Here is a 22996-nt window from a genome sequence, read left to right on the forward strand (position 1 = left end):
TAATACTTTAACAGTATATACTTCCATTCACCCTGTGAGTTGCATCATTCTGAAAAACAGCGTCAAATGAATTAAGTGTGCAGATGTTGATAAAGTTTGTATTTGACAGTGAAAAGGCCTCAGATTCTGTTACTGCTGTATTTACAGTTTCTCATGCAGGTGGTTGGCCTCATCATTTCCATTATGAAGACTTGAGTCATAGATTCTGGCAAAGTGATTGAAATGTTTTGACCCATCTGGAGGAGGAGTTTGTCTAGAGTTCAGATATATGGTGTTACTGGCTTTATTTTATAATTCAGTCTCTCACATTTGTCTTCTGAGGAAGTCTAGAACTGAAAAGCTCATGAGATTTTCCTTGAGCACAGTATTTTGCATTAAACCACTAGATGGAGCCACAGCAATGCAACAAACAACCACTTTTACAATCTCTGCTTTTTCCACTTGTTGGTTTCGTCACTAAAGAAAAAATCCATACAGACACACATAATGGAAAAAGGCAGTTTATTGCAACACAAAACTAACAAAACAACCCAATGTAAAAAGAACATACTGCAGTACTGGATCAAAATGAGATAAATTAACAGATGTGGTAGCCGAAGATTTGATAGAATCAGTAAGTAGCTGCACAGATACTGCAAGAGTTTGTGGTGTTTGATTAATCGAGCAGGAATGATCTGCACTTGCAGGAGTTATAAGGCCCTGATACCATTCAGTCACACTCAGAGAACACACTTCTATGTAGAAACCACCTCATGACTTTGTAGCTGCATCTCCTAAAATGAACATCTCATCCATCTTTGCAAGTGGCTGCATCCAAAGAGCTGCGAGTGCTTTCTTAGAACAGAATAAAACATGTGCAATAACACACAGACGATGCCATGGCAGGATGATCAATAAGGAGCGAGATGGGATGCTTTGGAAAAGGTGTTTCTGGAGGCTTTGCATGATTCTGGAAGAAGGGATTCACAGATAGTACAAAGAAGTGGCAGCTGGAGAGCAAACAGTGGATAAGGCGAGGAGAAAGGAAAGAACCGAAAGAGATGGATCCTTTCAGCTTCATGACGACTTCACTCTCATGTACAAAAATCCAGATGTGCTGTCATGACTTTCCTGTTGTTTCCTCTCAGAGTTGGGAGTCGGGGAGGGTTGGTGGTTTTGGTCGGGTGTTTGGACAACGCAGCATCATCAGGCAGACAGGCTGGGGGTTAAATCGTGGCTGTAGTTGGTCTGTGGCTCCTAGCTGGGAGACAGAGCAGGGCTGGGCTCGGTGCTGATGTTCACCAAACACTCGCTGGACTTGAGGCTCGCCAGCGACTTGGAGCTCGGCAACGAGGCCAGAGAGCCGCACAGACCCAGCATGGAGGGAGTGTTGTCTTTTCCTGCAGCAGCAAAAATAGAGAAAAACACGATAAAATACGACTTACGATGGTGCATAGTTGTAGCTGCCCACATGGAACACCATAAACAGGCTGCTTCTCTATGAATATGTATTCACATGTGCATGGGTGGCTGCTTCTGAAAGGCTTTTATGTAGCTCTGGCGAATATATTCCTGCTCAAGCAGAAATATTGCCACATTGCTCACATGTTTTCTGTGCTGAAGTAGAAAAAGCTGATAACTGAAATTAAAAAATACAGTAAGCAGTCCTCTCTGCACATTTAAATGCTGCAGATTAATATTACTTTTATTTAATCGTGGTACTAAGCAATAAAACATAAATGCACAAAAGGACTTGAAACAACCGAAATATGATGCAAAATAGCTACAAAAAGACATAAAATACCCAAATTGAGCTGCAAATCTACAAAAAACTGCGAAAAGGTGATGCAAAACAACCAAAATTGAATGCAAATGAGTGGTGTTTTGTAACTCACTCATGTCTATAATAACGAGTGTAAGTTAAAATATAATACTTTTAATTTGACAATCATCTAACATATATGCACATGTGCGTGGACGTCCGTCTCTGAAAGGCTTTTCTGTAGTTGTGGAAGAGAACCCCTATATAATACTGTCCAGTGAGAAACATTGTCACATTGCTAAAATGTTTTCTCTGTTGAAACACAAAAAAGCAGATCACTGAACCTGAAAGACTGATTTAAAAGTAAAGGTGGCATAAATGTAGTAACAGTTCTTGCTGCACATTGAAACGCTGCAAAAGTTTATCCATCCATTCTCTATACACCGCTTTATCCTCACTAGGGTCGTGGGGGGTGCTGGAGCCTATCCCAGCTGACTCGGGCGAAGGCAGGGGACACCCTGGACAGGTCGCCAGTCTGTCACAGGGCTACATATACAGATGAACAATCACTCTCACATTCACACCTATGGGCAATTTAGAGTTATCAATTAACCTCAGCATGTTTTTGGACTGTGGGAGGAAGCCGGAGTGGCTGGAGAAAACCCACGCATGCACAGGGAGAACATGCAAACTCCATGCAGAAAGACCCCAGGCCCACCTGCAAAAGTATATGTTTTATTAAATTGTGGCATGAAAACAACCAAATGATGCAAAAGTACCACAAAATAACATAAAACAACCTAAATTAAACAGAAAAAGACATTAAACACCCAAAATGTGGGACGAAACAAAAATATTTAAACGTATACGACCACAGAAAGAAATTAAACTGTCAAAATGTGGCCTGAAAAACCTAAATGAATGGAAAACTACCGCAAAAAGACCTATGAACCCAAACTGAGCCACAAAATTACCTAAACAATACATAAAACTACTAAAATGTGACACAAAACAACCAACATTAAAAGCAAATGAGTGTGTTCTAACCTATTAATGTCTTTAATAATGAGCGTAAATTAAAATGTATTCACTTAATTTGCCAGTCATTTAATTTGTACTTGTTGCACGTTTAAATGTTGCAGTAAATATTCTATGCTGCATGTAGAAGCACTTCTTACCAGCTGAGGTCCAGGCAGCGTCTCCGTTCTGCCGCCCATCGGTCTTCTGGGAGTCTGAGTGCAGACTGACTTCAGCAGAAAGCTGCTCCAAACTGTGGAAACTCCTCCTGGAACACACAAATATCTCCTCACCACAGTGTTTTGTATATTATTGCCATCTATTTTTCATTCTGTTTTAAATGTGACTTGCATTAAAACTTGACAGAAAAGCTCTGTGGATGTGCTGCACTGCACCTGCGGAAGAGTTTGACATCGCCTTGGTTGTTTGTGATGGTGGACCACTGGTTGACCAGCGGGATGGAGAGATCTTTAGCCAGATGGGAGGCATCACAGGGCATCAGGGCAGAGCTGAAGGAAGCACAGAGGGAAAATGGTTAAGTTCTGGTGGCATACATTTAATTTTAGCATAAAGACAATAATACAATGCAATAGAAACAATGTAGTTTGTTGTAATTTTGATCAGTCACATTTCACTCACGGTGGGCTCATTTTTCACTGTAATATAAAGTCCTGCACCTCTATGGAAACAGAGAGAACTAAAAATGTCTTCTGTACAATTATAATGCCATAAATAGTTAAAAAGAAAGGAAAGTCAAGTACTTCATTATTTATATTACAAAAATAGCCTGGAATCGACAAGTACAACATTTTCTGTGTGTTCATGTGGTACCAGCAATGGGAAAAATGCTGCTACCACATAGTATAGATATTTTACTACTTACATTTTTAACTTGTATTCACTGTTGTGTAACCTTTGCTTTCTGCTCTGGGTAAATACAGCTTGCAGTTTCACCAAATAGTCTCTGAATTTTGTCATGAGACTGTTTTTCACAGCTGAGTCCCAAATGGCTTCAGAGTTGCACTGAGGAGAGCAGAATTTTGTATTTTTTACAGAACGTGGTTACTACTACAACACATTTTTGATGAATGTAATGCATGTATGAAACATGCTGATTAAAATTGCAAGTTTATGCTTAAATGTAGTTAATTTCTACTGACAAAACTGCATGTCACACATAATTAGTCCAAGGAATGATAGAAAGCTGAAAATCCAATGATTCTTTTCATTTTTACAGTCTCTGTACAGTTTACAGTTGCTGTGATAAATGGTGTCATTTTGGCATTTTTTAAAAGATAAAATGTCTTGCAAATCTGCTGGTAGATGTTGGAGTTCAAAGAGTCAAAAATACATGCACCCTAGTGTTGGTAAGCCCCCTTTGTTGTTGTCCAATCTCCAGATTTTCTGTAAGGATTGTGGGGTTTATTCCAGGGGCATGGTACCGTAGCTGATCCTGCTCTGACACCAAGTTGAAGTCATGTAGAAAATTTCACTGAGCTAAATGTATGTGTGACCAATAAAGGCTTTTCCTTCTTAAATGTTTTTAAAGAGGCAAACAAAATCTCCCTATGCTCTCCTCATGACCATCAGAAACTGGTGTAATGACATATTTTTCTGATATGAAGAACCATTAAAGCAACTAATAATTTATTTCAGCTGAAAATCTTTTTGAAAATAACAACTGTGTTCAAACTCCAATTTTAACTTTTCATTTAATTTCTGCAAACGAGCACATTCTTCCGTGGAAGAGAAATGGCATCCAGAGTTGTTCTGTTCTTACAGTTGTGCTTGCAGCTCCAGCACGATGGCCTCCAGCTCCTTCTTCTCCTGCTGACTCTGCACCGTCAGCTCTTCCACCTTCGCTCTCAGACGCTTGTTCTCCGTCTCCACGTTCTTCAGCTGCGACTCTCTCAGACGGACCAGCTCCTCGAGGTAACCCTGAACAACACGCACCCGGTGAGGCTGAAGTTTCTGTGTACAAGTTGACAGTGAAGAACAGTGATTTCAGGCTGAGCTGACTCACCTTCTGGGCGTAGACGATCTTGAACCTCTGCTCCATCTTGCGACACTTGTTGCTCCAGCTCTCCTCGTCGGTCACCAGGGGGATGTAGGGATGCTCTGGGACGCTCTCCTCGCTGTTGCTGCTGTCCAGGCTGCGGCGGTCCTCCTCATCACTCAGGTAGTCGTAGCTGCACGGCAGACGGACAGAAGCGTTGACACACCACTCATACATTTAGTGATAAACTGGGTCAGTCTCACCTCTGAGTGAACTTCAGGTAGGGCGTGAAGTCGATCACAGCTGGAGATTTCCCATCCAGAGTCTCACCCTTCAAGCAAAAACTAGACAGAAAAAGCAACCAAAAAGAGATTTTTATGTTAAAAACCCAACTGGTAAGAACATTATCCGCCAGTAAATATGCTAGGTTTGGTAAACAGTTTTGTGTTAGAACTTGTGAGAGTATGCAGATTATTTCTCAGATGTAAATGACTGACTGTGTGTCTATTTTTTTGGTGGGAGTTTTTCAGGATTTTGTAAATTTTAGGAAAAGAAAACAAAAAGGAGTAAGCGCCTGCATGATATCACTTTTATGAATGCCTTTTATAGTTAAATTGCAATTCAAGACAGAACAATACGATAATAAATATTTACAGGAGCACTACAATAAGTAGCTACAGGTGTCCTACAAAGAATATTATATGATATAAAAGCACTATAATGTAGTATAAGGTCACTATAACCTCACTATAGTAAATGAAGTTGAAAGAATTAGTTCACCAGCAGTAATGTTAATAACCGTTAATAAAATTGTTGTTGTGATGAAGTTATTTTAAGGCAATAATGTAAAAAAAAAATCTCTGTCTTCAGATTATAAAAAGGGAATATTTTTTCAGGTAACTGGAAAATAATATTTATTGATGATACATGTAAACATAAACCGCAGCTCTAAAATAAGTTTCAGTTTAATCCAGAGCAGCGTTCAGGTAATGCACTAGCTTTGCAATTCAATTCAATTCAAGTCAGTTATTTAGTTATTGATTTAGTTACTTTTTCAAGATTCAAGAGTGTATTTCTCATATGCTCATGGAGGACAAACAGGGAAATGCAAAGTGATTCTTCCAGAAGGCTGTGAAATAACAGGACATGTTTCCTTTCTGATCGTGGCAGTGACACAACTGGAATGTGCACTTCACACTTAAAACTGTTCGAACAGATGACTTTGAGGTCTGTAGCTGCTTTGAGTGACCTTTCTGATTTTTCATGTCAGTGGTCTGCTTCTTCAGATCTGTGCTGAGCTCATCAGACTTTGTCTCTGTAGTGTTTGTGTCCGAGTCTAATGAGTAGATGAAATGGGTCCTGTTTAAATCAGCTCAAAGGAGTCAGCAGCTGTAATCAATTGTAATCACTCATGAGAAGCTCAGAAGCCTTGCCACTAAGAACATTTTATAAACATAATTTTCAGCATCATCAGAAGTGATAATTCAAGTTGCTGTATTTATATTTTTGACCCAGTCAGAAAGATTTGTTTCAGTGATTTCATTATAGAAAATTCAGAGTTACAGGATTCACTGGAACTGAAAAGGAAACTGAAAAACTGACATTATACACATGTTTTTTTAGAAGTGTATGTAAACTTCTGTTACATGTAATTGTGTTGATTTTCAAACTCCTGGGCTGGTCTGTCTATGTGGTCATATTCTGACACATAGTGCACAACTTCACCTGAAGTCAATGGCGCTCAATCCAATCAGCATGCCGGTGAGCACTGTCGCCTCCTCTCTCAGCATAATGGCTCCATCATCATAAAACCTCCTGTCAGGTAAAGAGGTAATTATCAATTCAGAACTTTCAGGTGCCACACTGAGCATGGTTTTATTTTGTTTGTGTTTTTGTATTTGCGGGGAAAAAATGTTAACACTGCTGTGGTGTATGCAGTGAACAATCGAGGACAGTTACAGTGACTTTGTAGAGTTAAAACTGCAGAAGGGACGACTTTAAACCAAAAATGTTGCTGCAATAAACAACTCAGCCTGACCTGGTTGTTCTCGTGTCTCTCAGAGCAGTAGAGACATATTCAGACAGACGTTTCTCCATCAGCGCCACTCGAATCCACGCCCGACCCTGTAGGACGACGTAACAAGTGAGTGGGAACACAAGGTCTTTTCTCACAGTCGTCCACACACACACTTGCGCATAGAAAAATGCTTGCCTTGGCTCGCGATGTGCTGATGTTCTCTATGTTTTCGATGCTGGCGATGCAGTTGTTCTGCACCTTGCTGCAGGCCAGCCGGATATATTCCCAGAAACTGCGCTGTCCATCTGAGCTGAACCAGCTTCCTGAACCTGTTCCAAGAATAAAACACAGCAATCATGAATCATTTCTGCTCTGACAGCAGCCTGAACAGTGAAATATGCAGCCGCAGCAGCAGTACAGCTGACTGTGTAATCATACTTGTTTTATGGCCGTCTGACAATAATATCATTTTGTTTCAATGGTTAATGTTGACATTTTGACACATGTAGTAGATTTATACTTTGTGTGATATTTAACCTTTTGTACCCCAAAACCTGCTGGGAGATTTGTAAGGCATTGCATATGTGAACAATAATAAATTACACCATTTATTACAACCAGGAAACAGGGATTTTCAACTTTCTGTCCTTGAATGCATCCTGTGTGATACACTGTTCTGTCTGAAAAATGACCAAATCGGAGCTTAAAATAGTGACAGCTCATCAAAATCACTTTATTCCAAGACTCTTGTAGAAATCTACCAAAAATAAACTGCGTACACTAACCAGATTCTATGAAAAACAAAACAATCTGCACTTCTCTGAGCAACTGACTAACCATGAGTGACTCTGCTACAAACAGCAGTCACGTAATGAAAATTCAGGAACTATTGAGATAAACTGCAAGTTGTGTTTATACACACAGATGACAAGTATGGACACAAATTAAAAAATGTTTATAGTATGAAAGAAAGAAGTTTTTCCCCAATATTTTTGAACATTTGAGGGCACTTTGAAGAATGTTGTACACAATGATTCTATTTTTTAAATTTTTGTAAAACAAATATTATAAGAGTCCCATAGTGCACAGAAGATATTCTTCAATTTCCTCTGCTTCTAGTCATGGTTGTGCTGTTTCCGTAGAAATGCAGGTCTTCATATTGCAGTGAAAACTGAGCCCGCAGTGAGTAAAAATTACGATGGTAGCAAAAAAAAAACAACAAAAAACAGAAACTCTTTTGTTTACAAAGGGTTAACATGCTTTACTGTCTTGAATTCAGTCATAGTAGCTGATTTGTGTATCATTTCCTGAGCTGCATGTTACCTGCTGTGTTACCTTTGAAGCGATGGCTGAGGATGTGCTCTAAAATGGCAGCAAAGTTAATAAACTCCTCGGATGAGTCATCTATGGGCTCTGCTGTGTACTTTTCTAGGAGAGTCTTTACAGAGAATCTGAAACAGAAGCACACAGACAAAGAGGAATTAGAAAAAAAACACAATATAGAAGGAAAGACAAGATAAATTCAAATATTCACATGAAGGATTTCAGCTGGTTGTGCGCTGCACATGAAGCGTGTACTGTACCCCAGCGGACAAATGTACGACTGTATTTGAACAACAGCAGGGAGGGGGACTTTTTTCTTTTTTGGGAACCACGCCATCTTATCACACTGAGGTCACCCCGATTGTCTTGTGTACTGGACAATGTACCCTTCAGTGCTTTGGCAGTGTTATCATGAAAACAATACAATTAACCCCCTGTCTTTTCAGCCTTTGTGCATGCTGTGCTTCCAGGTCCTTTTGGGTCTTGTCTCTCTGAGGGACCGGCCAGCATCAAAGAATGATCAAATAACTCCCTCCCCCTCATCTATACATTGTGGTGTGATCTATTTAGGGCACCCGCTGCAGCTTTAGTTTGGCTTTTGACGGCACATTCTCACCCTCCTGCAGCGGTGGAGGGACAGCTATGCAGCGTGCATGTTAGGAGCCGGCGATCAGGCAAACTGCCTCTGCATCGATGGGTAACACGAGCATTACAGAAGGCAAGACTGCCCTGGCGGTGGGAAACACCTCCATCGCCAGGGGAAAGACTACCGTCTCCTTAGGCAAGTCCTCCATCTTCAGGGGAGTGACCACCACCTCCATGGGAGACTCCACCATCCAAAGGCAAAAGACGACCGTGGCTCTGGGACGGGCCAGCTTCAGCCGGGGAACCACCACCACCTCCTTCCGCAAAGCCTTGACGTCCAAGCGCCGGAACACCTAGATGGAACGGACCCCCGAGGCCAGGGCCAAGACACCCAAAGCAGCCAAGCAGTCCAAAAATGACTCTAACAATGAGTGGAAAACTACATTCTCGTCAAGCAAGACCTCCTTCACCAAAGGCAGGGTTTCTATCCTGAGGACTAAGTACGCCATCTCCTGGGGCAAATCCTCGATCTCCTGGAGCAGAACCACCGTAACTTTGGGCAACACCAGCATAGCAGTGGGCACCACCTCTGTGACACGAGGGGAGACCACAAGCTCCCTGACCACTGTCACCTTCACCCATGGGACCAAGTCCGTGTCTGTGGTCAAAGCCACCCTCGTCAGGGGCAAAGAAACGCATAGCAACATCTACTGGGATTTTCACACTTGAATCCTGCACAAAAACCCATGGATATGTCTATGTGGTCAGTTTTAGAAGGTCAGTAGTATTAATAGTCAATAAAAAAAACAAGCAAACGAGCTGCTATGTTTGTGATCAATGTGTATCAGTTCAAGAAGACATGACACTACTCAGCTGTTTGCTTCCATGTGAGAGCCATTTGCAGATCTAATGGGTTTGCAATCGAATGTGAGATTTCCCAAAGCCGTGCCGAGTGTGTTATGCAAATTTGACACTGATGAGATGAGGCTTTATGGCGTGTTGACGTGACAGGGAGGGGAAGTGTAAAACAGCTGTGTGTGATGTATGTGGAGAGCATGTGTGTGCTTTTCATCAGCACTGTTCTCCTGTGTATTGTACTGCATGTACAGCCAACAACATGTCTACATCAGTGGTATAAATGTGGTGTTTTTACGTGCATATCGTTGAGGCTGACTAGTATTATTCTGCATTTCAGTAACATTCAACAGACTGTAAAGTGTGACTGATGTAACAGTGCTTATAAAAATAACATGTCTAAACACTGCTTTGCTTCATTGATTTGTATGCACTTTTATGAGATCTCATGAGATTAAATGGAACAAAATACACACTCACTCAACTTGATGAAGTTCAGCAGGGACACAAATGGATATAAATGCCAGCTGAAGGAACCACACCCATGTTTCAAATGGAGGGACGACACAAATACAAGAGAGGTGCAATCAAAGCCTCGAATACATGTGGAGAGCCTCAACACATTCAGCCTTCCCTTTATAAAAATTGACAGTGTGCAGCTCATTTCACATATGGTGTATACGACTGCACACAGAGGGAATGTCTTACAATCAGAGGCTATAGGGAACAATGGCTCAGAAGAAAGTGATGTCACCACAGACTGTCCCTTTCCAACAATGTGTCCTTCAACCGTTCGGTGTCGTCGTGGCGATGGGACAATCGCTGCACTGTCCCAGTCCCCCCAGATAGGCTGTGGCCACCTACGGCTGCCTCTGTCCATTCACAGGGACACATGGGTGGTATGTGGCCTTCCAAAGCCCACGTCGACCAGCTCAACGAAGGCATTATGCGACACGGGGGTCGCACTATCCACGCGTAGCATTCTGGTCTGCTCTGGATCGTAGCTGATGTTACTATTACCGCCGAGGGCTCTCCGAGCAGGGTGTGCTGCATGAGTGTGCGATGCTTTGCATCGAGTGAGTCCCAAACCTTAAATCTGGGTCAGGAAGATGGGCAACACCAGCTTCACAGAGGGGAAGACGGCCTTGACCCTGGGCAACACCCAGATAAAGAGAGGCAAGTCCAAGCTCTCCATGGGGAACTCCTCTATCACCCGGGGCAGGAGCACGACGTCCCTGGGCTCCTCCACCATCACCAGCGGGAAGACCAAGATCTCGCTGGGGGGCGCCTCCTTCAGCAGGGGCACCACCACCACCTCTTTTCGGAAAGCCCTCTTCCCCAAACGCAAGACCCTCTAGATAAAAGGGGAGCGCACCGCGGGGTTGGGGTTAGGGAACGTATGGACACAGTGTCTGCACAGGCTCTATTCCAACTGAGAGCGAAAACTGGATTAAATTTACTTTTGGAGCTTTGACTTTTTTGGTCACACCGGATTTATCAAGGAAACAGGTTAGTGGCATCTAACATCTGTCTGATAATGTTTCTGCAAAATGGGTCAGTCAACATTTTAAGGTGTTAACTATGATTTCTGCATGTGTGCCTCAAAGGTTATGCTGAATGTTGCAAGTAACCGCCTGTTAAAACAAGGATTCATAGTCACTGTCATGCTTAAGCCCTGAAAAAAGCTCTTTGAAAGACTGTGACATGACATTGCATTTCCTCAAAAAAGAGGTTTTATTAGTAATGAACTTTGTTATTCTGTGGAAAATCTAAGATAAGGAGAAAATAGTGGAATGTTTTGTTAATACTGCATGCTTCCAATGACAGAAAAATGGATGAAATCCAGCAGTTCCTCCTCATGCAGATTGCTAAACATTTGGAAAACTTCCAGAGGTTCCCAGGGGCCCTGTATGGGAACCACTGGCTAAGCTATCTGTTTGCTGATGTGACAGCTTTTAAAATCATAACAGAAGAAAGTCAACAGCTGCAAAAACGTCTCTCTGAGCTGATAAAGCAACGTTATCTCAAAAGAAACATTACAGCATATGATTGTAAATTAACTGAAGTCCTTTGATGTGAAGGGGGATCGCTGGCATGCCTCAAATGCAAATAGATGGAGTGGAATAGCAACATGCTCTTGGTACGATTTGACACTGAAAAACAACTGCAGGGCCTTCTGACAAGCTTCTTTTGTGCCCCCTCTCACTCAGCCTGGATCTCCGCCAAGCCCACTCTCAGCTCTCTTTTAAATGCCCTCTTGTTCTCCCTCCTCACCCCTCTACTGTACTTTCACTTGATCCACATACACAGAAAAACTGCGTTTATCAGCAGGGACACCTCACCTGAGCACACCACGCCTCGCATTAACTCTCCTCGCTCCCTCAGAAGCATTTCCCTGACTCCTTTCTCTTTCTTCTTCTTTCTCTCTCTTTCTCTTTCTCTTCAGTCTTGGCATAACCAGCAGGATCAGATGACACAGGCGAACTCCTCACTGGCGGCAGCATTGTGCAACACCAGCCAGTGCTGTGTTTATCATCCTGGACTGTCGGGGGGGAAGAGACGTCCCGTCCTACACTGGATTGGCGCAAAGAGAAAAAAATATCTTGTGCTTTGATGAAAATTGGGATGATTCAGGCCAAAAACACACAGATATAAAGATTTAAAAAGGTTGCTACAACAGGGTGTGTCTCTGTCTCTCTCTCACCCATCCCCTCTGTGAAAAAGCGTCCAGGAAAAGTGTTTTGTGGTCTGAGGAGGTGCAGAGAGGATCGAGGCGTAAGATGGACAGTAGAGGCGTTTGGGCTGAGAAGCACTGAGAGTGTAAATCAGAAGTTTGAGCACGACAGGGGGGGCAAAATGATGAAAAACGGGGAAGCTGATGGTGAGAGAGCAGTGACCAAATGTTCAGCTAAAGAACTTCTGCTGTAATTTCACATACTTGATGCTAAAAATAAGAGTCGAAATCAGGGAAAATGCAAAAAGAAGGCTGCTCAGAAGCTGAACTAGAAATCAATGTGACTGCAGATTCAAAGATTTGTTGATATAGTCTTAGAAAGAGAGGTGGAAAGTGGCACAAAATGATGCAATTTTCGCACTCAGATAAAAAAAAAAACAAGAAAAAAACAGAGCAACCCACTTGTCGAAGAATGTCCACAGAACATTTTATTCTCTCCTCTCGAGCCACGCCCCGGAAGAAGCTCAGACCTCAGCCGAGACGCAGCACATCGCCCTCCCTTCTTTCCCCTCCATGTTCCTTTTGTTTCCAGGAAGCGGCTGAAGAGATAACACTTCACATCAGACCTGTCTCACTCATCTTCCTCTATCTATTTTTCCTTAGGTTCGCCCCCGTGTCCACAGCAACACTGTTCCTCCAGTCACGGACAACAGCATGACAGCTCTAAGCCAGACTAAAGCACCAAAAGGCCCATTTTAAACGTCACAGCACAGAATGTGACCTGCAAACAAACAAGAGGCAAATTGTTTGACTGCTGATCCACCAGTGTTCAATTAATTTGAGGACAGATACACAAAATTGCATGAAAATTCACTGCAGAAAGGCTCAGCCCTGCAACACTAAGATAAAACCTGTTGCCAGTAGCAACAGTGCAGAGACACAGTGGATCACAATGACACCGATGCCACTGTGGACATTCTCCACTACAAAATTCCACTAGATTTTCAGATGTTATCTGGCCTCAGAAATAACAAAAACATTGCCACTGATTATACTCAATTTGGAAAATGACGTAAGCATCTGAATTTGGGCAAAAATCCTCCATCACAAAGCAAAAATACAAGAGTAGCCTCCACAGACAGCAGTCATTGTCTTTGATTATTTTTCTCTCTCTGTTAATTTCCCCAATACAGGCCTTGTGCAGAAACTGAAGTTCCCTTAGGTGGTGAAAATGTTTGATCAGGTTTTCCTTTTATTACACACAAATGTGTTTGCTGTACATACAGTATGTGTCTCTAATTAAAATGGTTTCACTCTGCTAAGTAGAAAAGGCACCGAAACGCTGAGCAGAGATTAGTCTGTGCCTGGTACTGGTGACCCACATCATGCCAGATCATAACTTCTAAACAGGACTGCGATGCCAGTTTTTTGTTTTTTTTTTAAAGTTCTAGACAGAACTGAGGAACTTTAGACGACAACACGTGAACTTTTCAACCCCAAAACTGAGCAGAAACAGGCCCTTTTTGAATTGAAACTGTTAATCTGTGTGTGTGCTGATTGTATGTTAAACATGTACGATGGAAAAGAGGTCAGACTTTATATATATATGTATACACACACGCATATGTGTTAGGGTAAATAAAAGCTTGGCCCGGTGTACTAATGGAGCACTAACGTCACTTAGCCACTGTAGCCAGGCAGCCCTTCAGCTGTGAAAGTAAGCACGCCTGGATATTGCACCAACACGACGCCCAGCCTGCTTTACCGTGCGACCAGAGGGCCACTGCTGATTCAGGATCTCTCCCCGTCCAGACTGTACGATCACACAACCACCCACGACTACTTGAATCAACTCTGACCCCCAAAAACAACGCAAAAACGAAGGTCAGAAGCTCCACGAGCGAATGAGGAGACGGAGCAGCGACACAGTCTAGAAGAAGTTGCCCTTGAAGTGAACCTAATCAATGTCATGTCGTTCATTAGAAAAATGGAACGAAACTGTGTAGTAAGCATTACTGATGGAAAGCTGTTTGAGGTTTTATTTCTGTCTTGTCAGGTTTGTTTGTCATTAAAATGCTTTGATGATTAAATCTGTCTTAGCACGGTTCGGGACAAACTGAACACAACTGTGTTTTTGTGTCCCTGCTAATCTCTCTGTGTTGTAAGTCCATTGTGGGAACTTTTCTTTCTTTTCAGCCATGCTCTACGTGATGTCGTGTGTTTTGCCTCAATGTACGTGTCACTAAAATGCAGACAGGACCTTGGATGGAAAGGTACTGGAATAAAAACGCTTGACTGTGTGTCGATTTCATAGTCTGGATTTTGTCTTTCTTGGTTTTTCATGGAAATTCTTTAACACAGTGATGCTGTTTGTTCCAAGAAAACAAATCAGAAAAGAGCTAAGAGGATGCATGACATCACTTTTGTAAACACTATTTATGATCATAGTTAAATTGTAATTCAAGATGTGGAGTAATACAATAATAAATTTTACAATAGCACTATAAAACTATTAAAGTAGCTATAATTCTCCTACATGTGCCCTAGAAAGGATGTCACATAATAATAAAGAAGTACAAAGAAGCAGGATAAGGTCATCATAGTCTCACTATATTAAATCAAGCCAATAATTAGTTAATCAACAGTGATTTCATTAACTGAACGAGTGATTTTGAGGCTAAAACATCAAAAAAATCTCTGTATCCATATTATGAAATGTCGATATTTGTTGCAATTCGTCATCTTCTAAGGTAATAATTTAAATATATTTAAGGTTTTGACTGAAATATAAAGATGTCCTAATTGCCTCCGTGGACATGCAATGACATGGTTCAACAGTTAATTAGGATATATATAATAATTAACTGGCAATAAACATAAATGGCAGAAAATCTCAAAGATATTACGTTTTCTGTCATAGAGGAGGGAGGAAAGCAGGAAATATTAATATTTAAAAAGCTGAGATCAGAGATTTTTTTGTTTCATTTGTTTAAAAAACAGTTGCTGATTTAAATAGTTGACAACTAACTAACTCAGCGATTAGATCATTTGAAAAAGATAACTTCAAACTATCACAGTTATCCCTGTTTAACTTATACATTTTGGTGAGTAATACTACAGGACTGTCAAAGCAAAAACATACATAATGTATGTATATTATATGCTAGATTGCCTGACAAGGAACATTTTCAGACAAATTTTTTTTAAATTAACACATGTCCAAGTGAGTATTTAGCCCTCAAAATGTTGTTATAATGACATCAGGAAATTTGAAAAAGTTAAATAAAGTTACTGCTTTTAACAATAATTACCCAATCCTACTTGTGAGTTTTTTGGGAATTCATGAGTTTACTGTCTTTACTGTCAACAGTGGAGAAGGCGTGGATAAAAGTTAAACCTGGTGAGTCTTGTATTGTCACCACACTGGAGCTCAACATGTCCTCATGGCTGATTATGATTTTGCACACTATCCGATAAATATTAAGTTAAGGTTAGGGGTGGACTGATATGTTTCTCAGGGTCGATACTGATTATTCTGATTATTACCAGTGAAGAAGACATAACGATATTTCTTTTGCACGAAATATAAAAATCTTGGTGTCAGTATTTGAACAACACAAACTCCAGTATAAAACTTTGTTCATATCCTGTTGTTTCATTATGTTTTCTATATGTCTAACAAAAAAGATGTCCATCCATCCATCCATTCTCTATACACTGGTTTATCCTCACTAGGGTCATGGGGGGTGCTGGAGTCTATCCCAGCTGACTCGGGCGAAGGCAGGGGACACCCTGGACAGGTCGCCAGTCTGTCGCAGGGCTACATATACAGACAAACAATCACACTCAAATTCACACCTACAGGCAATTTAGAGTAATCAAAAAAAGATGTATGTATGTAATTTAGTTTTTTTTTAATCAGGAATAAGTTACGAAAAAAACTGACAAAAAAACCCAAAACTGATAAAAGGCTGGCAAATGTGATCGGGCGTTCCCTACTTAAGATATTTATTTACTGAAGTAAAACTTCCATTTTTTGCATAGTCTGAGGTCATTCTTCTCTTTATGTGCAACTTAAAATAGATAGAAGTGATACAGCACATTTTAAGTTACTTCTACATCCTGCTTTACCAAAACTATTCTCAGTTTGAGGAGCCACAAAATAAATCTGATGCGAAAAAAAGGAGCAAAGAAAAACTGACTTCTAGTTGCAGTTTTATGACTGTTCTGTATTTTATTGTCATTTTCTCTGAGATTCCTAAAAATAATTAAAACTCTTCACCCACACTTAATTGTCAAAAAAGGTCGCAAACAACTAACAGCTGATGACTTAAATGTGAAACGAAACCTCACTGTAAACACATGTAAACACTGGATTCCATGGGGACATGTGAATAAACTGGATATATTACATAAAAGTGGACGTGTTTTGCAGTCATCGGGTGAGAAAAGGCTGCTCTCAGCTCAGACATTTACAGTCCGAACCTCTGTGATTTACCAGAGCTGTGTAACATCAGCGTCCATCACTGGAGGAGGATGGAGAAGGACTGAGGGCCACTGATGTGGGGAGGAGTCCTTGCTCTGCTCCCAATGCCCTTGTCCCATCCAGGCTCACTGTGATGGAGGAGGAAACCTGTATTTTCAGTCCACTGTGGTCACATTTTTAGCATTTGAAGCTGAATTTAGGGTTGAAGGCTGAATCTAAGCTGGAAATTAGACATTTTATAAGTAAATTACACTTTTCAGGGAGGTTATAGATAATTATCACAACAACAATCCAGCAAATGAGCGCTGATATTGAAAACTGAAGGCAGACCGGGGTATGTGAAGGTGAAAACGCACCTGCCTCCTCATCCGTTGCATTTCTATATTATTCTGCATTCTTTTCCATCTATTTCAAGCCCTGCTGCTTTGGTTTCGCTTCGGGAATCAGAGCTGCAAAAGGGGCTTCTTAGATTTAAAAAAAATCCTCCAGGGTTTTTTAGATTTGGTAAATCATGAGTTGACAGATAAATACGGCACGTCGAGGGAGTCGTGATGTGTACCTGCAGACCGTGATGAGGTTTTTTCGCTCCACGCCGACGCTCCGAACAGAAGCCTTCTTTGAAGCCAGACCCATAGCCATTGCTGTCTGAATGCAGCCCGACTCCATCCAGCGGCGGCCCCGGGGCCTCTTCGGGATCCGTGCCCAGGCCAGGACCTCTCCCTCCGCGGGCCCTGCGTCCTACGATCACCCGCCGTCCTCTGCGGGGAGCCACGGATGCTGCTGATGCTGAGGAGGAGGAGGAGCGGAAAGTTAGACACGATTAAAATGCATGACTACCGGTCACCGCTTTCAAAATAAAACCAGCATCACCTGTTCATTGCGCTTTTAATAAATCCATAAATTATGCTTTTATTTCCACATTTTCCAGTTTTATTCAGTGATGCACTTGACACAACAGAGAGACCAGAGGAAACGATTCGTAGATGTATTTTTGTAAAACTACTTTGTTTAATAATTGTTTCTAATTTATCTCATCTGATTATTACTATGAATATTATTACATTTTTTATCTGTTCATACCAACAACAGAGCTTGTGATGTTTTGGTCTGTTAGGGAGCAAAACAAAAAACTAAAAAAACCACCAAAGGCAACATTTACAATATTTGTCTTCTAGAATGTAGCAGAGTAGAAGTAAAAAGAAATGCAACATGGAGATACTTAAGCAGAGCACATGAAAATGACAAATTACGAAGGTAAAGACCTTGAGCAAACTTAGTCAGTAACATTTATTATTTAAAATGAGTTTAGTTTCAGAATAAATGAATTAAAACCAACAGTGATTCTCCTCTTTTGAGGACTAGCGTTAAGCTTCCTCCGAGCCTCCAGGGGGCGCTATGGCGGCAGCAGCTATTTACATTCTCCAGGCAAGATGGCGGATTCAGACGAACAACCAACGGGCTCTTGCACTTTTTTGTTCAAAAAATCTACTAAGAAATTCTCTGGGCGGAAAAGAAAAGCTAGTGACAGCGACAAAGGTATTAATATGTTATTATATGTTATTTAACATCTTACTTAGCTAAGGTTTATGTTGTTTTTCAGCCACTTTAGCCCTTATGTGCTCGTAACCCTGTGACTCTGACATCGAACCTCAATCACGGAAAGGATGTCAAACACAAACTAACCAGCAAGTATTCGTGAATTTTCTTGCGTTTCTGGTTTAGTAAGAACAATCTTTACCCGATAAGAACCAAACGAACGGTGCTAACATGAGAGTTGCTCGTTAAACTGAGCGCAGCTTGCTCCATTTTCGTTGCTGTTAAATGTAGTCCCACATATGTGCTGCGTTTAAGGCCGCTCGGAATTTGGAGACATCTGTCATGTTTGGGTGTTTTTTAGTAAGTTACGGACCTTTTATTTTAAACTGCGTTTTAATTGGATTTTAGTCATGTTTTATTTCTATGATTTTAATGTCAAAGTTAATGTAATGCTTTAATTTTAATGTCTTAATATCTTACATTTGTTCTGGGATTTTTCTTTCTTCGTAACAAAAATCGAATATCTTTGGGCTGTGAACAAAACAAGACATTTGCACTGACATTGTACAGAACAAACAAATTATCGCTTAATTGAGGAACCTTTCGCTATGTATTATGTGTAATTCGAGATGTGTATGTATGCAGAATTTTGTATATTTTCTGATCTGGTCTAGGTTTCAATACCGCTTCTTTGGACAGCTTGTATTCTTTGTCTCTCCGGTGTTTTCAGACATCGTTAAACAGTTAAATAGTTGAAAAAATTATTACTATAGTGTCACCTGTGCAGTGCTTATGTAGCTGCCAAAATGCTTAGTGGAATTATCAAAATATAAGTTGGACGTTTTCCTTTTTCAGATGGTAACAGTGACGAGGACCAGAGCTCTGTGGTCAGAAGAGAAAAGAAAGATGCTCGAGTCAACCCCATGATTCAAAGGGTAAATTAAAAATAATGATCATGTTTGAGTAGCTTTTAGTTTAATATTGAAACAGGCCTGACTTTTGTTTCCTCTGTTCAGACCAAAAAAGTGGAGAGAGAAGCTGTGTCTTCTAGTGAAAGTGACGATGAAAAAGCAGACAAGAAGGTCACTGTCGCCTACAAGTCCACACGGTCGGCGGTGAGTTTAGAAGCTGTTTTCCTGCAGCATCAGTGCCATTTTGCTTTTGAGTATTCGTCGTCTGGTTTGCTGCCTCTTGTTAAGACTTTGTAAGAATAAAATCTCTCACTTTCTGTTGTTCTCCCGATCTTGTTTAAAAAAAGAAACCAGAGGGACCTGAGGACATGGGTGCAACTGCTACATATGAGCTGGACACTGAGAGAGACAAGGATGCTCAGGCTATTTTTGAGAGGAGTCAAAAAATCCAAGAGGTAAGAGACCCATTAATGTGGCTTTTATTATGATAGGACTATTGTTTTAGCTCCTGTTTTTAACCATCTGTTGATGTATATACCATAGACCTTCTACAAATTATAACCTGAGTTCTAAAATGTCAAATAATCATACCTAAAACATTTAAAGGAGCTGACAGGTAAAGAAGATGACAAAATCTACCGCGGCATCAACAACTACCAAAAATTCATCAAGCCGAAAGATACCACCATGGGAAATGCCTCCTCTGGCATGGTCAGGTGAGAACTAAGCCGAGGCATGTTCATAAGTCATTCTTAAACCTGTGGACGCCAAAACTGTTATTTCTCTTCTGTCTCTTTAACAGAAAAGGACCAATCCGAGCCCCTGAACACTTGAGAGCCACAGTCAGATGGGACTACCAGCCAGACATCTGCAAAGACTACAAGGAGACCGGTTTCTGTGGTTTCGGAGGTGAGATTTGGAATATTAAAGGATGAGTCGTTGAGTGAATAACCAACTTCTTCATGTTGAAATTTTTCTTTCTTTTCTGCTTTCAGACAGCTGCAAGTTCCTTCACGACAGGTCAGACTACAAACATGGCTGGCAGATTGAGAGGGAACTGGAAGAGGGCAGATATGGAGCCAATGGTGAGTTAAGGAGGGTGTTTTTTTTTCTGCATAACACACACAATCATTTTCTGAACTACGCTGCGTTTCCATCCAGATGATGAGAACTACGAGGTGAGCAGCGACGAGGAGGACATGCCTTTTAGGTGCTTCATCTGCCGGGAATCCTTTAAGAATCCGATTGTCACAAAGTAAGTCTCTTTTTTTACGTTTTCTTGATGCATCGTGCAGAACTTTGTTTATTACAACCCACAGTGTGTAAACAAGTCAAATGTCTTCCAGGTGCAAACATTATTTTTGTGAGACCTGTGCCCTTCAGCATTACCGCAAGTCCAAGCGCTGCTATGTGTGCAACACTCAAACCAATGGAGTCTTCAACCCAGCTAAAGGTAAGCAGTGTAAAGCTAGTTTCCTGTCTTTATTCAAGCAAGATCTTTCAGTTTGAGAGCATAATTTCTCTATTTTACATTCAGATTTGGTAATAATTTCCCGAAAAGCTCTGCTATCTTACATCATTATTATTTTTACATATTTGGCACAATACATAAGTCTGTAGCATACTTTAGGCCTGGAACCGAGTATTCGGTCGTGATGGTGGTATCTGAATATGTATTTTGAGATCCGAATATTCAGATTCCACCCCAGTTACTGTGTCAGAAGAGTTTTATGTTAAATGTGGGCTCTTGACTGTGATTATAGTTGCCAAAAAAAATAAGTAATTTCCTACAAAGGATTGATCAAGTATCTATCTAGAAGTTGTGTTAGTGCACAGAGGCATCCTATTTGCGAGGAAACGCACTCAATTTGAAGCAGAGGACATTTGTGCAGCAAAAGTAAATCTGAGTGAATATACACACTTTGAAGAAGTAGCAGGAGAGATCTGTACCGGTTTAGGGGAAAAGCATTACAAGATCTAAACATAAAATGGTACAACAATGCTCCCAAACTTAAATAAACAAACAAAATAAAGTACCTCCACAAAGCAGGCTCAGCCAAAAAAAAAAGGGAAACTAAAACACATTTAAGTAATTCATCAGTGCAACTGAATGATTCCCATTAATAACTTTTTTTTGGTCATTTTCCCTTTTATTTCAGAGTTAATGGCAAAGATGGAGAAACATCATGCCGCAACAGACCAGCCACCATCGGACGAGGAAGATTAGCAACATGTGAACCTCTCCGTCCATCCCCTTATGTGTTTGTCTGTGTAAATTTTGAATAAAATACATTTTTTGAAGGTTTACAGCCTCTTTGTGTGATGCCATCAAGTTTCAACATTAAACCAAACCAAGTTTAATTTGAAAGTCAACACTTTGCTCTGCCCTCTTTTATCAAATGTACATGCAGACAAAACGAGCACCAGTAAAACATTCACTTTCAACATGAGGAACACCCAGAGTAAGTTCAAGGAAATACATACTTCTATGCTTGGAAGGTTAAATTAACAGGTGTTAATTTCAACCTCTGTGCAACAAAAGAGAGGCCTGAAGCATGAGATGTGGTTTATGCTGTAACACAGGCAGGGAGCTAAGAAACGTGTGTACGTGCTGTTCGTTAAGTTGACCCTACATTAGACCTTCCATCTGGTGCAGAGGGCTAACTGAGTCAGCCGTGAGGACCGTCGTGCACCCTTATGGTGGTCTCACCGAGCAGATGGGCCACATCAAGCGGCCACGATCACACAAGAGGTAGAGCGTCCCCTCTGAATATTAAGTAGCAGCTTCCCACTGATCTGTTTCATGAGAATCTTTAGGCTGCGTCTACATCCAAAGACCCTCCTCTGACACCTCGGTAGCAGCAAGAGGAACAGAGGAGTCTTGTTGTGTTTTGGCTCCAGGGGGCTTGTAATGTACAATCTGTAAACAGAGGTGTGTGTGTGTGTTGGTGAGAAAGAGACCATCAGTGCAGTGCAAGAGTCTGTGCCTATCTAGAGACCATAAGCATGTGAGAGACATCAAAAAGAGGCAAGATGGCTGCTGGCTTTTAACCTCTCTCTGAGAGCAGCGACTCCTTTTAGTCTGAGATTTGTGTTATTTACAAGTGGACCATTAGAAAAACGACTCTTGTCCTGTCTGCTCAGAGAGTTTCTCATCCCACAACTGTCTCCCCGCCGAATCCTCCGCTGTCAGAAGTCCCAGTCGTCCACCTCCAAGTGGCTCAGACCCGACTCCAAGCTGGCCAGTCCAGAGGGAGAGTCCTGCTGCTGGGAGCTCTCGAAGCTGGTGATGGGCGACACAGGCCGCAGCAGCTCAGGCAGCGCCTCAGAGGGTCGGCGTTTAATCTGAGAGAACCAAAACATGGAGGACAAACTGAGACAAGATCTCTATTTAACAAAACTAAGGGCGTGTTCCAATACCCACACTATCATACTATAAATCATGCAATAAGATTTAGTACGTCCCAATGCTTAGTGTGACAATTGCAGTATGCTAAAAATACCCAGATATTCTAGTTTATCCTCTGCACAAGTATAAACAAGCTTGAGACACTGAGAGCGCACAGATAACAGATAACAGCTCATTTTACAAAACAGACCACAACATTTAAAGTTCCTTATTCTGACAAAGTGATATGTCCCAGTTGTATGCATAGTATATGGAAAAGTGCATCCTTTGTCAGGGCATCTGCAGCATGCACTTTAAGTCAAAAGAAAAAGTATGCAATTTGGAACATAGGTACATTTTTCATTGTCTCTTCTGCGTTTCTATATATAAAGTGTAAGGTGGAGGCTGGAGCATTTTCAGACAGAACTGCAGTGGCTGCAAACTGTGACCCTCAAGATCTATATACA

General features: G+C 41.3%; 3 protein-coding genes and 1 long non-coding RNA gene across 12 annotated transcripts in view; 2 read left to right on the plus strand and 2 right to left on the minus strand.

The window, feature by feature from the left end:
• The window catches only part of strada (STE20 related adaptor alpha), a 273305-nt gene that overhangs the window by 238496 nt on the left and 11813 nt on the right, over positions 1 to 22996 (minus strand). For 3 of the 4 annotated variants that reach the window (XM_022195398.2, XM_022195407.2, XM_022195415.2), the window contains one exon: positions 20605 to 22486. The exons of the other annotated variant lie outside the window; for it this stretch is intronic. In XM_022195398.2, the coding sequence (XP_022051090.1) occupies positions 22331 to 22486 (156 nt within the window). In that variant the 3' untranslated portion in view covers positions 20605 to 22330. Of the gene's footprint in view, positions 1 to 20604; positions 22487 to 22996 lie in introns of those variants that run through there. 4 annotated transcript variants of the gene reach the window in all.
• Positions 485 to 17508, minus strand: rundc3aa (RUN domain containing 3Aa). 5 transcript variants are annotated; one of them, XM_022195385.2, is made up of 11 exons: positions 17254 to 17508; positions 8107 to 8222; positions 6967 to 7100; positions 6793 to 6878; positions 6480 to 6569; positions 5018 to 5098; positions 4782 to 4947; positions 4539 to 4696; positions 3154 to 3267; positions 2920 to 3026; positions 485 to 1379 (listed from the first exon to the last, which is right to left on the minus strand). In XM_022195385.2, exons 1-11 carry the CDS (start codon positions 17358 to 17360, stop codon positions 1237 to 1239), a joined length of 1302 nt encoding a protein of 433 aa, XP_022051077.1. In that variant the 5' UTR covers positions 17361 to 17508; the 3' UTR covers positions 485 to 1236. The 5 variants fall into 5 exon arrangements, with proteins under 5 accessions (XP_022051077.1, XP_022051061.1, XP_051797328.1 ...); XM_022195369.2 differs by having other exon boundaries at positions 8095 to 8222; XM_051941368.1 differs by lacking the exon at positions 17254 to 17508 and adding an exon at positions 11877 to 11990.
• Positions 9036 to 14514, plus strand: LOC110952082 (uncharacterized). Of its 2 annotated transcripts, none has more exons than XR_002595773.2 (2): positions 9036 to 9456; positions 11981 to 14514. It is a non-coding gene; the product is annotated as an uncharacterized LOC110952082 (long non-coding RNA). The 2 variants fall into 2 exon arrangements; XR_002595771.2 differs by lacking the exon at positions 9036 to 9456 and adding an exon at positions 10900 to 11043.
• On the plus strand, positions 18081 to 21446 carry rnf113a (ring finger protein 113A). The gene is made up of 10 exons (XM_022195429.2): positions 18081 to 18230; positions 19086 to 19165; positions 19247 to 19345; positions 19489 to 19596; positions 19748 to 19857; positions 19944 to 20050; positions 20137 to 20226; positions 20303 to 20396; positions 20488 to 20594; positions 21301 to 21446. The coding sequence occupies exons 1-10, from the start codon at positions 18125 to 18127 to the stop codon at positions 21366 to 21368; spliced, it is 969 nt and encodes a 322-aa protein (XP_022051121.1). The 5' UTR covers positions 18081 to 18124; the 3' UTR covers positions 21369 to 21446.

Source organism: Acanthochromis polyacanthus, chromosome 21 (genome assembly GCF_021347895.1).
Source record: "Acanthochromis polyacanthus isolate Apoly-LR-REF ecotype Palm Island chromosome 21, KAUST_Apoly_ChrSc, whole genome shotgun sequence".
Lineage (NCBI taxonomy): Eukaryota > Metazoa > Chordata > Actinopteri > Pomacentridae > Acanthochromis > Acanthochromis polyacanthus.

Bases quoted from the DNA above. Each gene is read 5' to 3' on its own strand.
- rnf113a (XM_022195429.2), top strand. From the start codon at position 18,125: ATGGCGGATTCAGACGAACAACCAACGGGCTCTTGCACTTTTTTGTTC. The intron at 18,231-19,085 runs GTATTAATATGT...TTCCTTTTTCAG, and splicing joins AGCTAGTGACAGCGACAAAG to ATGGTAACAGTGACGAGGAC. The intron at 19,166-19,246 runs GTAAATTAAAAA...TCCTCTGTTCAG, and splicing joins TCAACCCCATGATTCAAAGG to ACCAAAAAAGTGGAGAGAGA.
- rundc3aa (XM_051941366.1), bottom strand. From the start codon at position 11,989: ATGCCAAGACTGAAGAGAAAGAGAAAGAGAGAGAAAGAAGAAGAAAGA. The intron at 5,099-6,479 runs GTGAAGTTGTGC...TTTTCTGTCTAG, and splicing joins TTGAGCGCCATTGACTTCAG to TTTTTGCTTGAAGGGTGAGA. The intron at 3,268-4,538 runs GTAAGAACAGAA...TGCTTCCTTCAG, and splicing joins CTGGAGCTGCAAGCACAACT to CTCTGCCCTGATGCCCTGTG.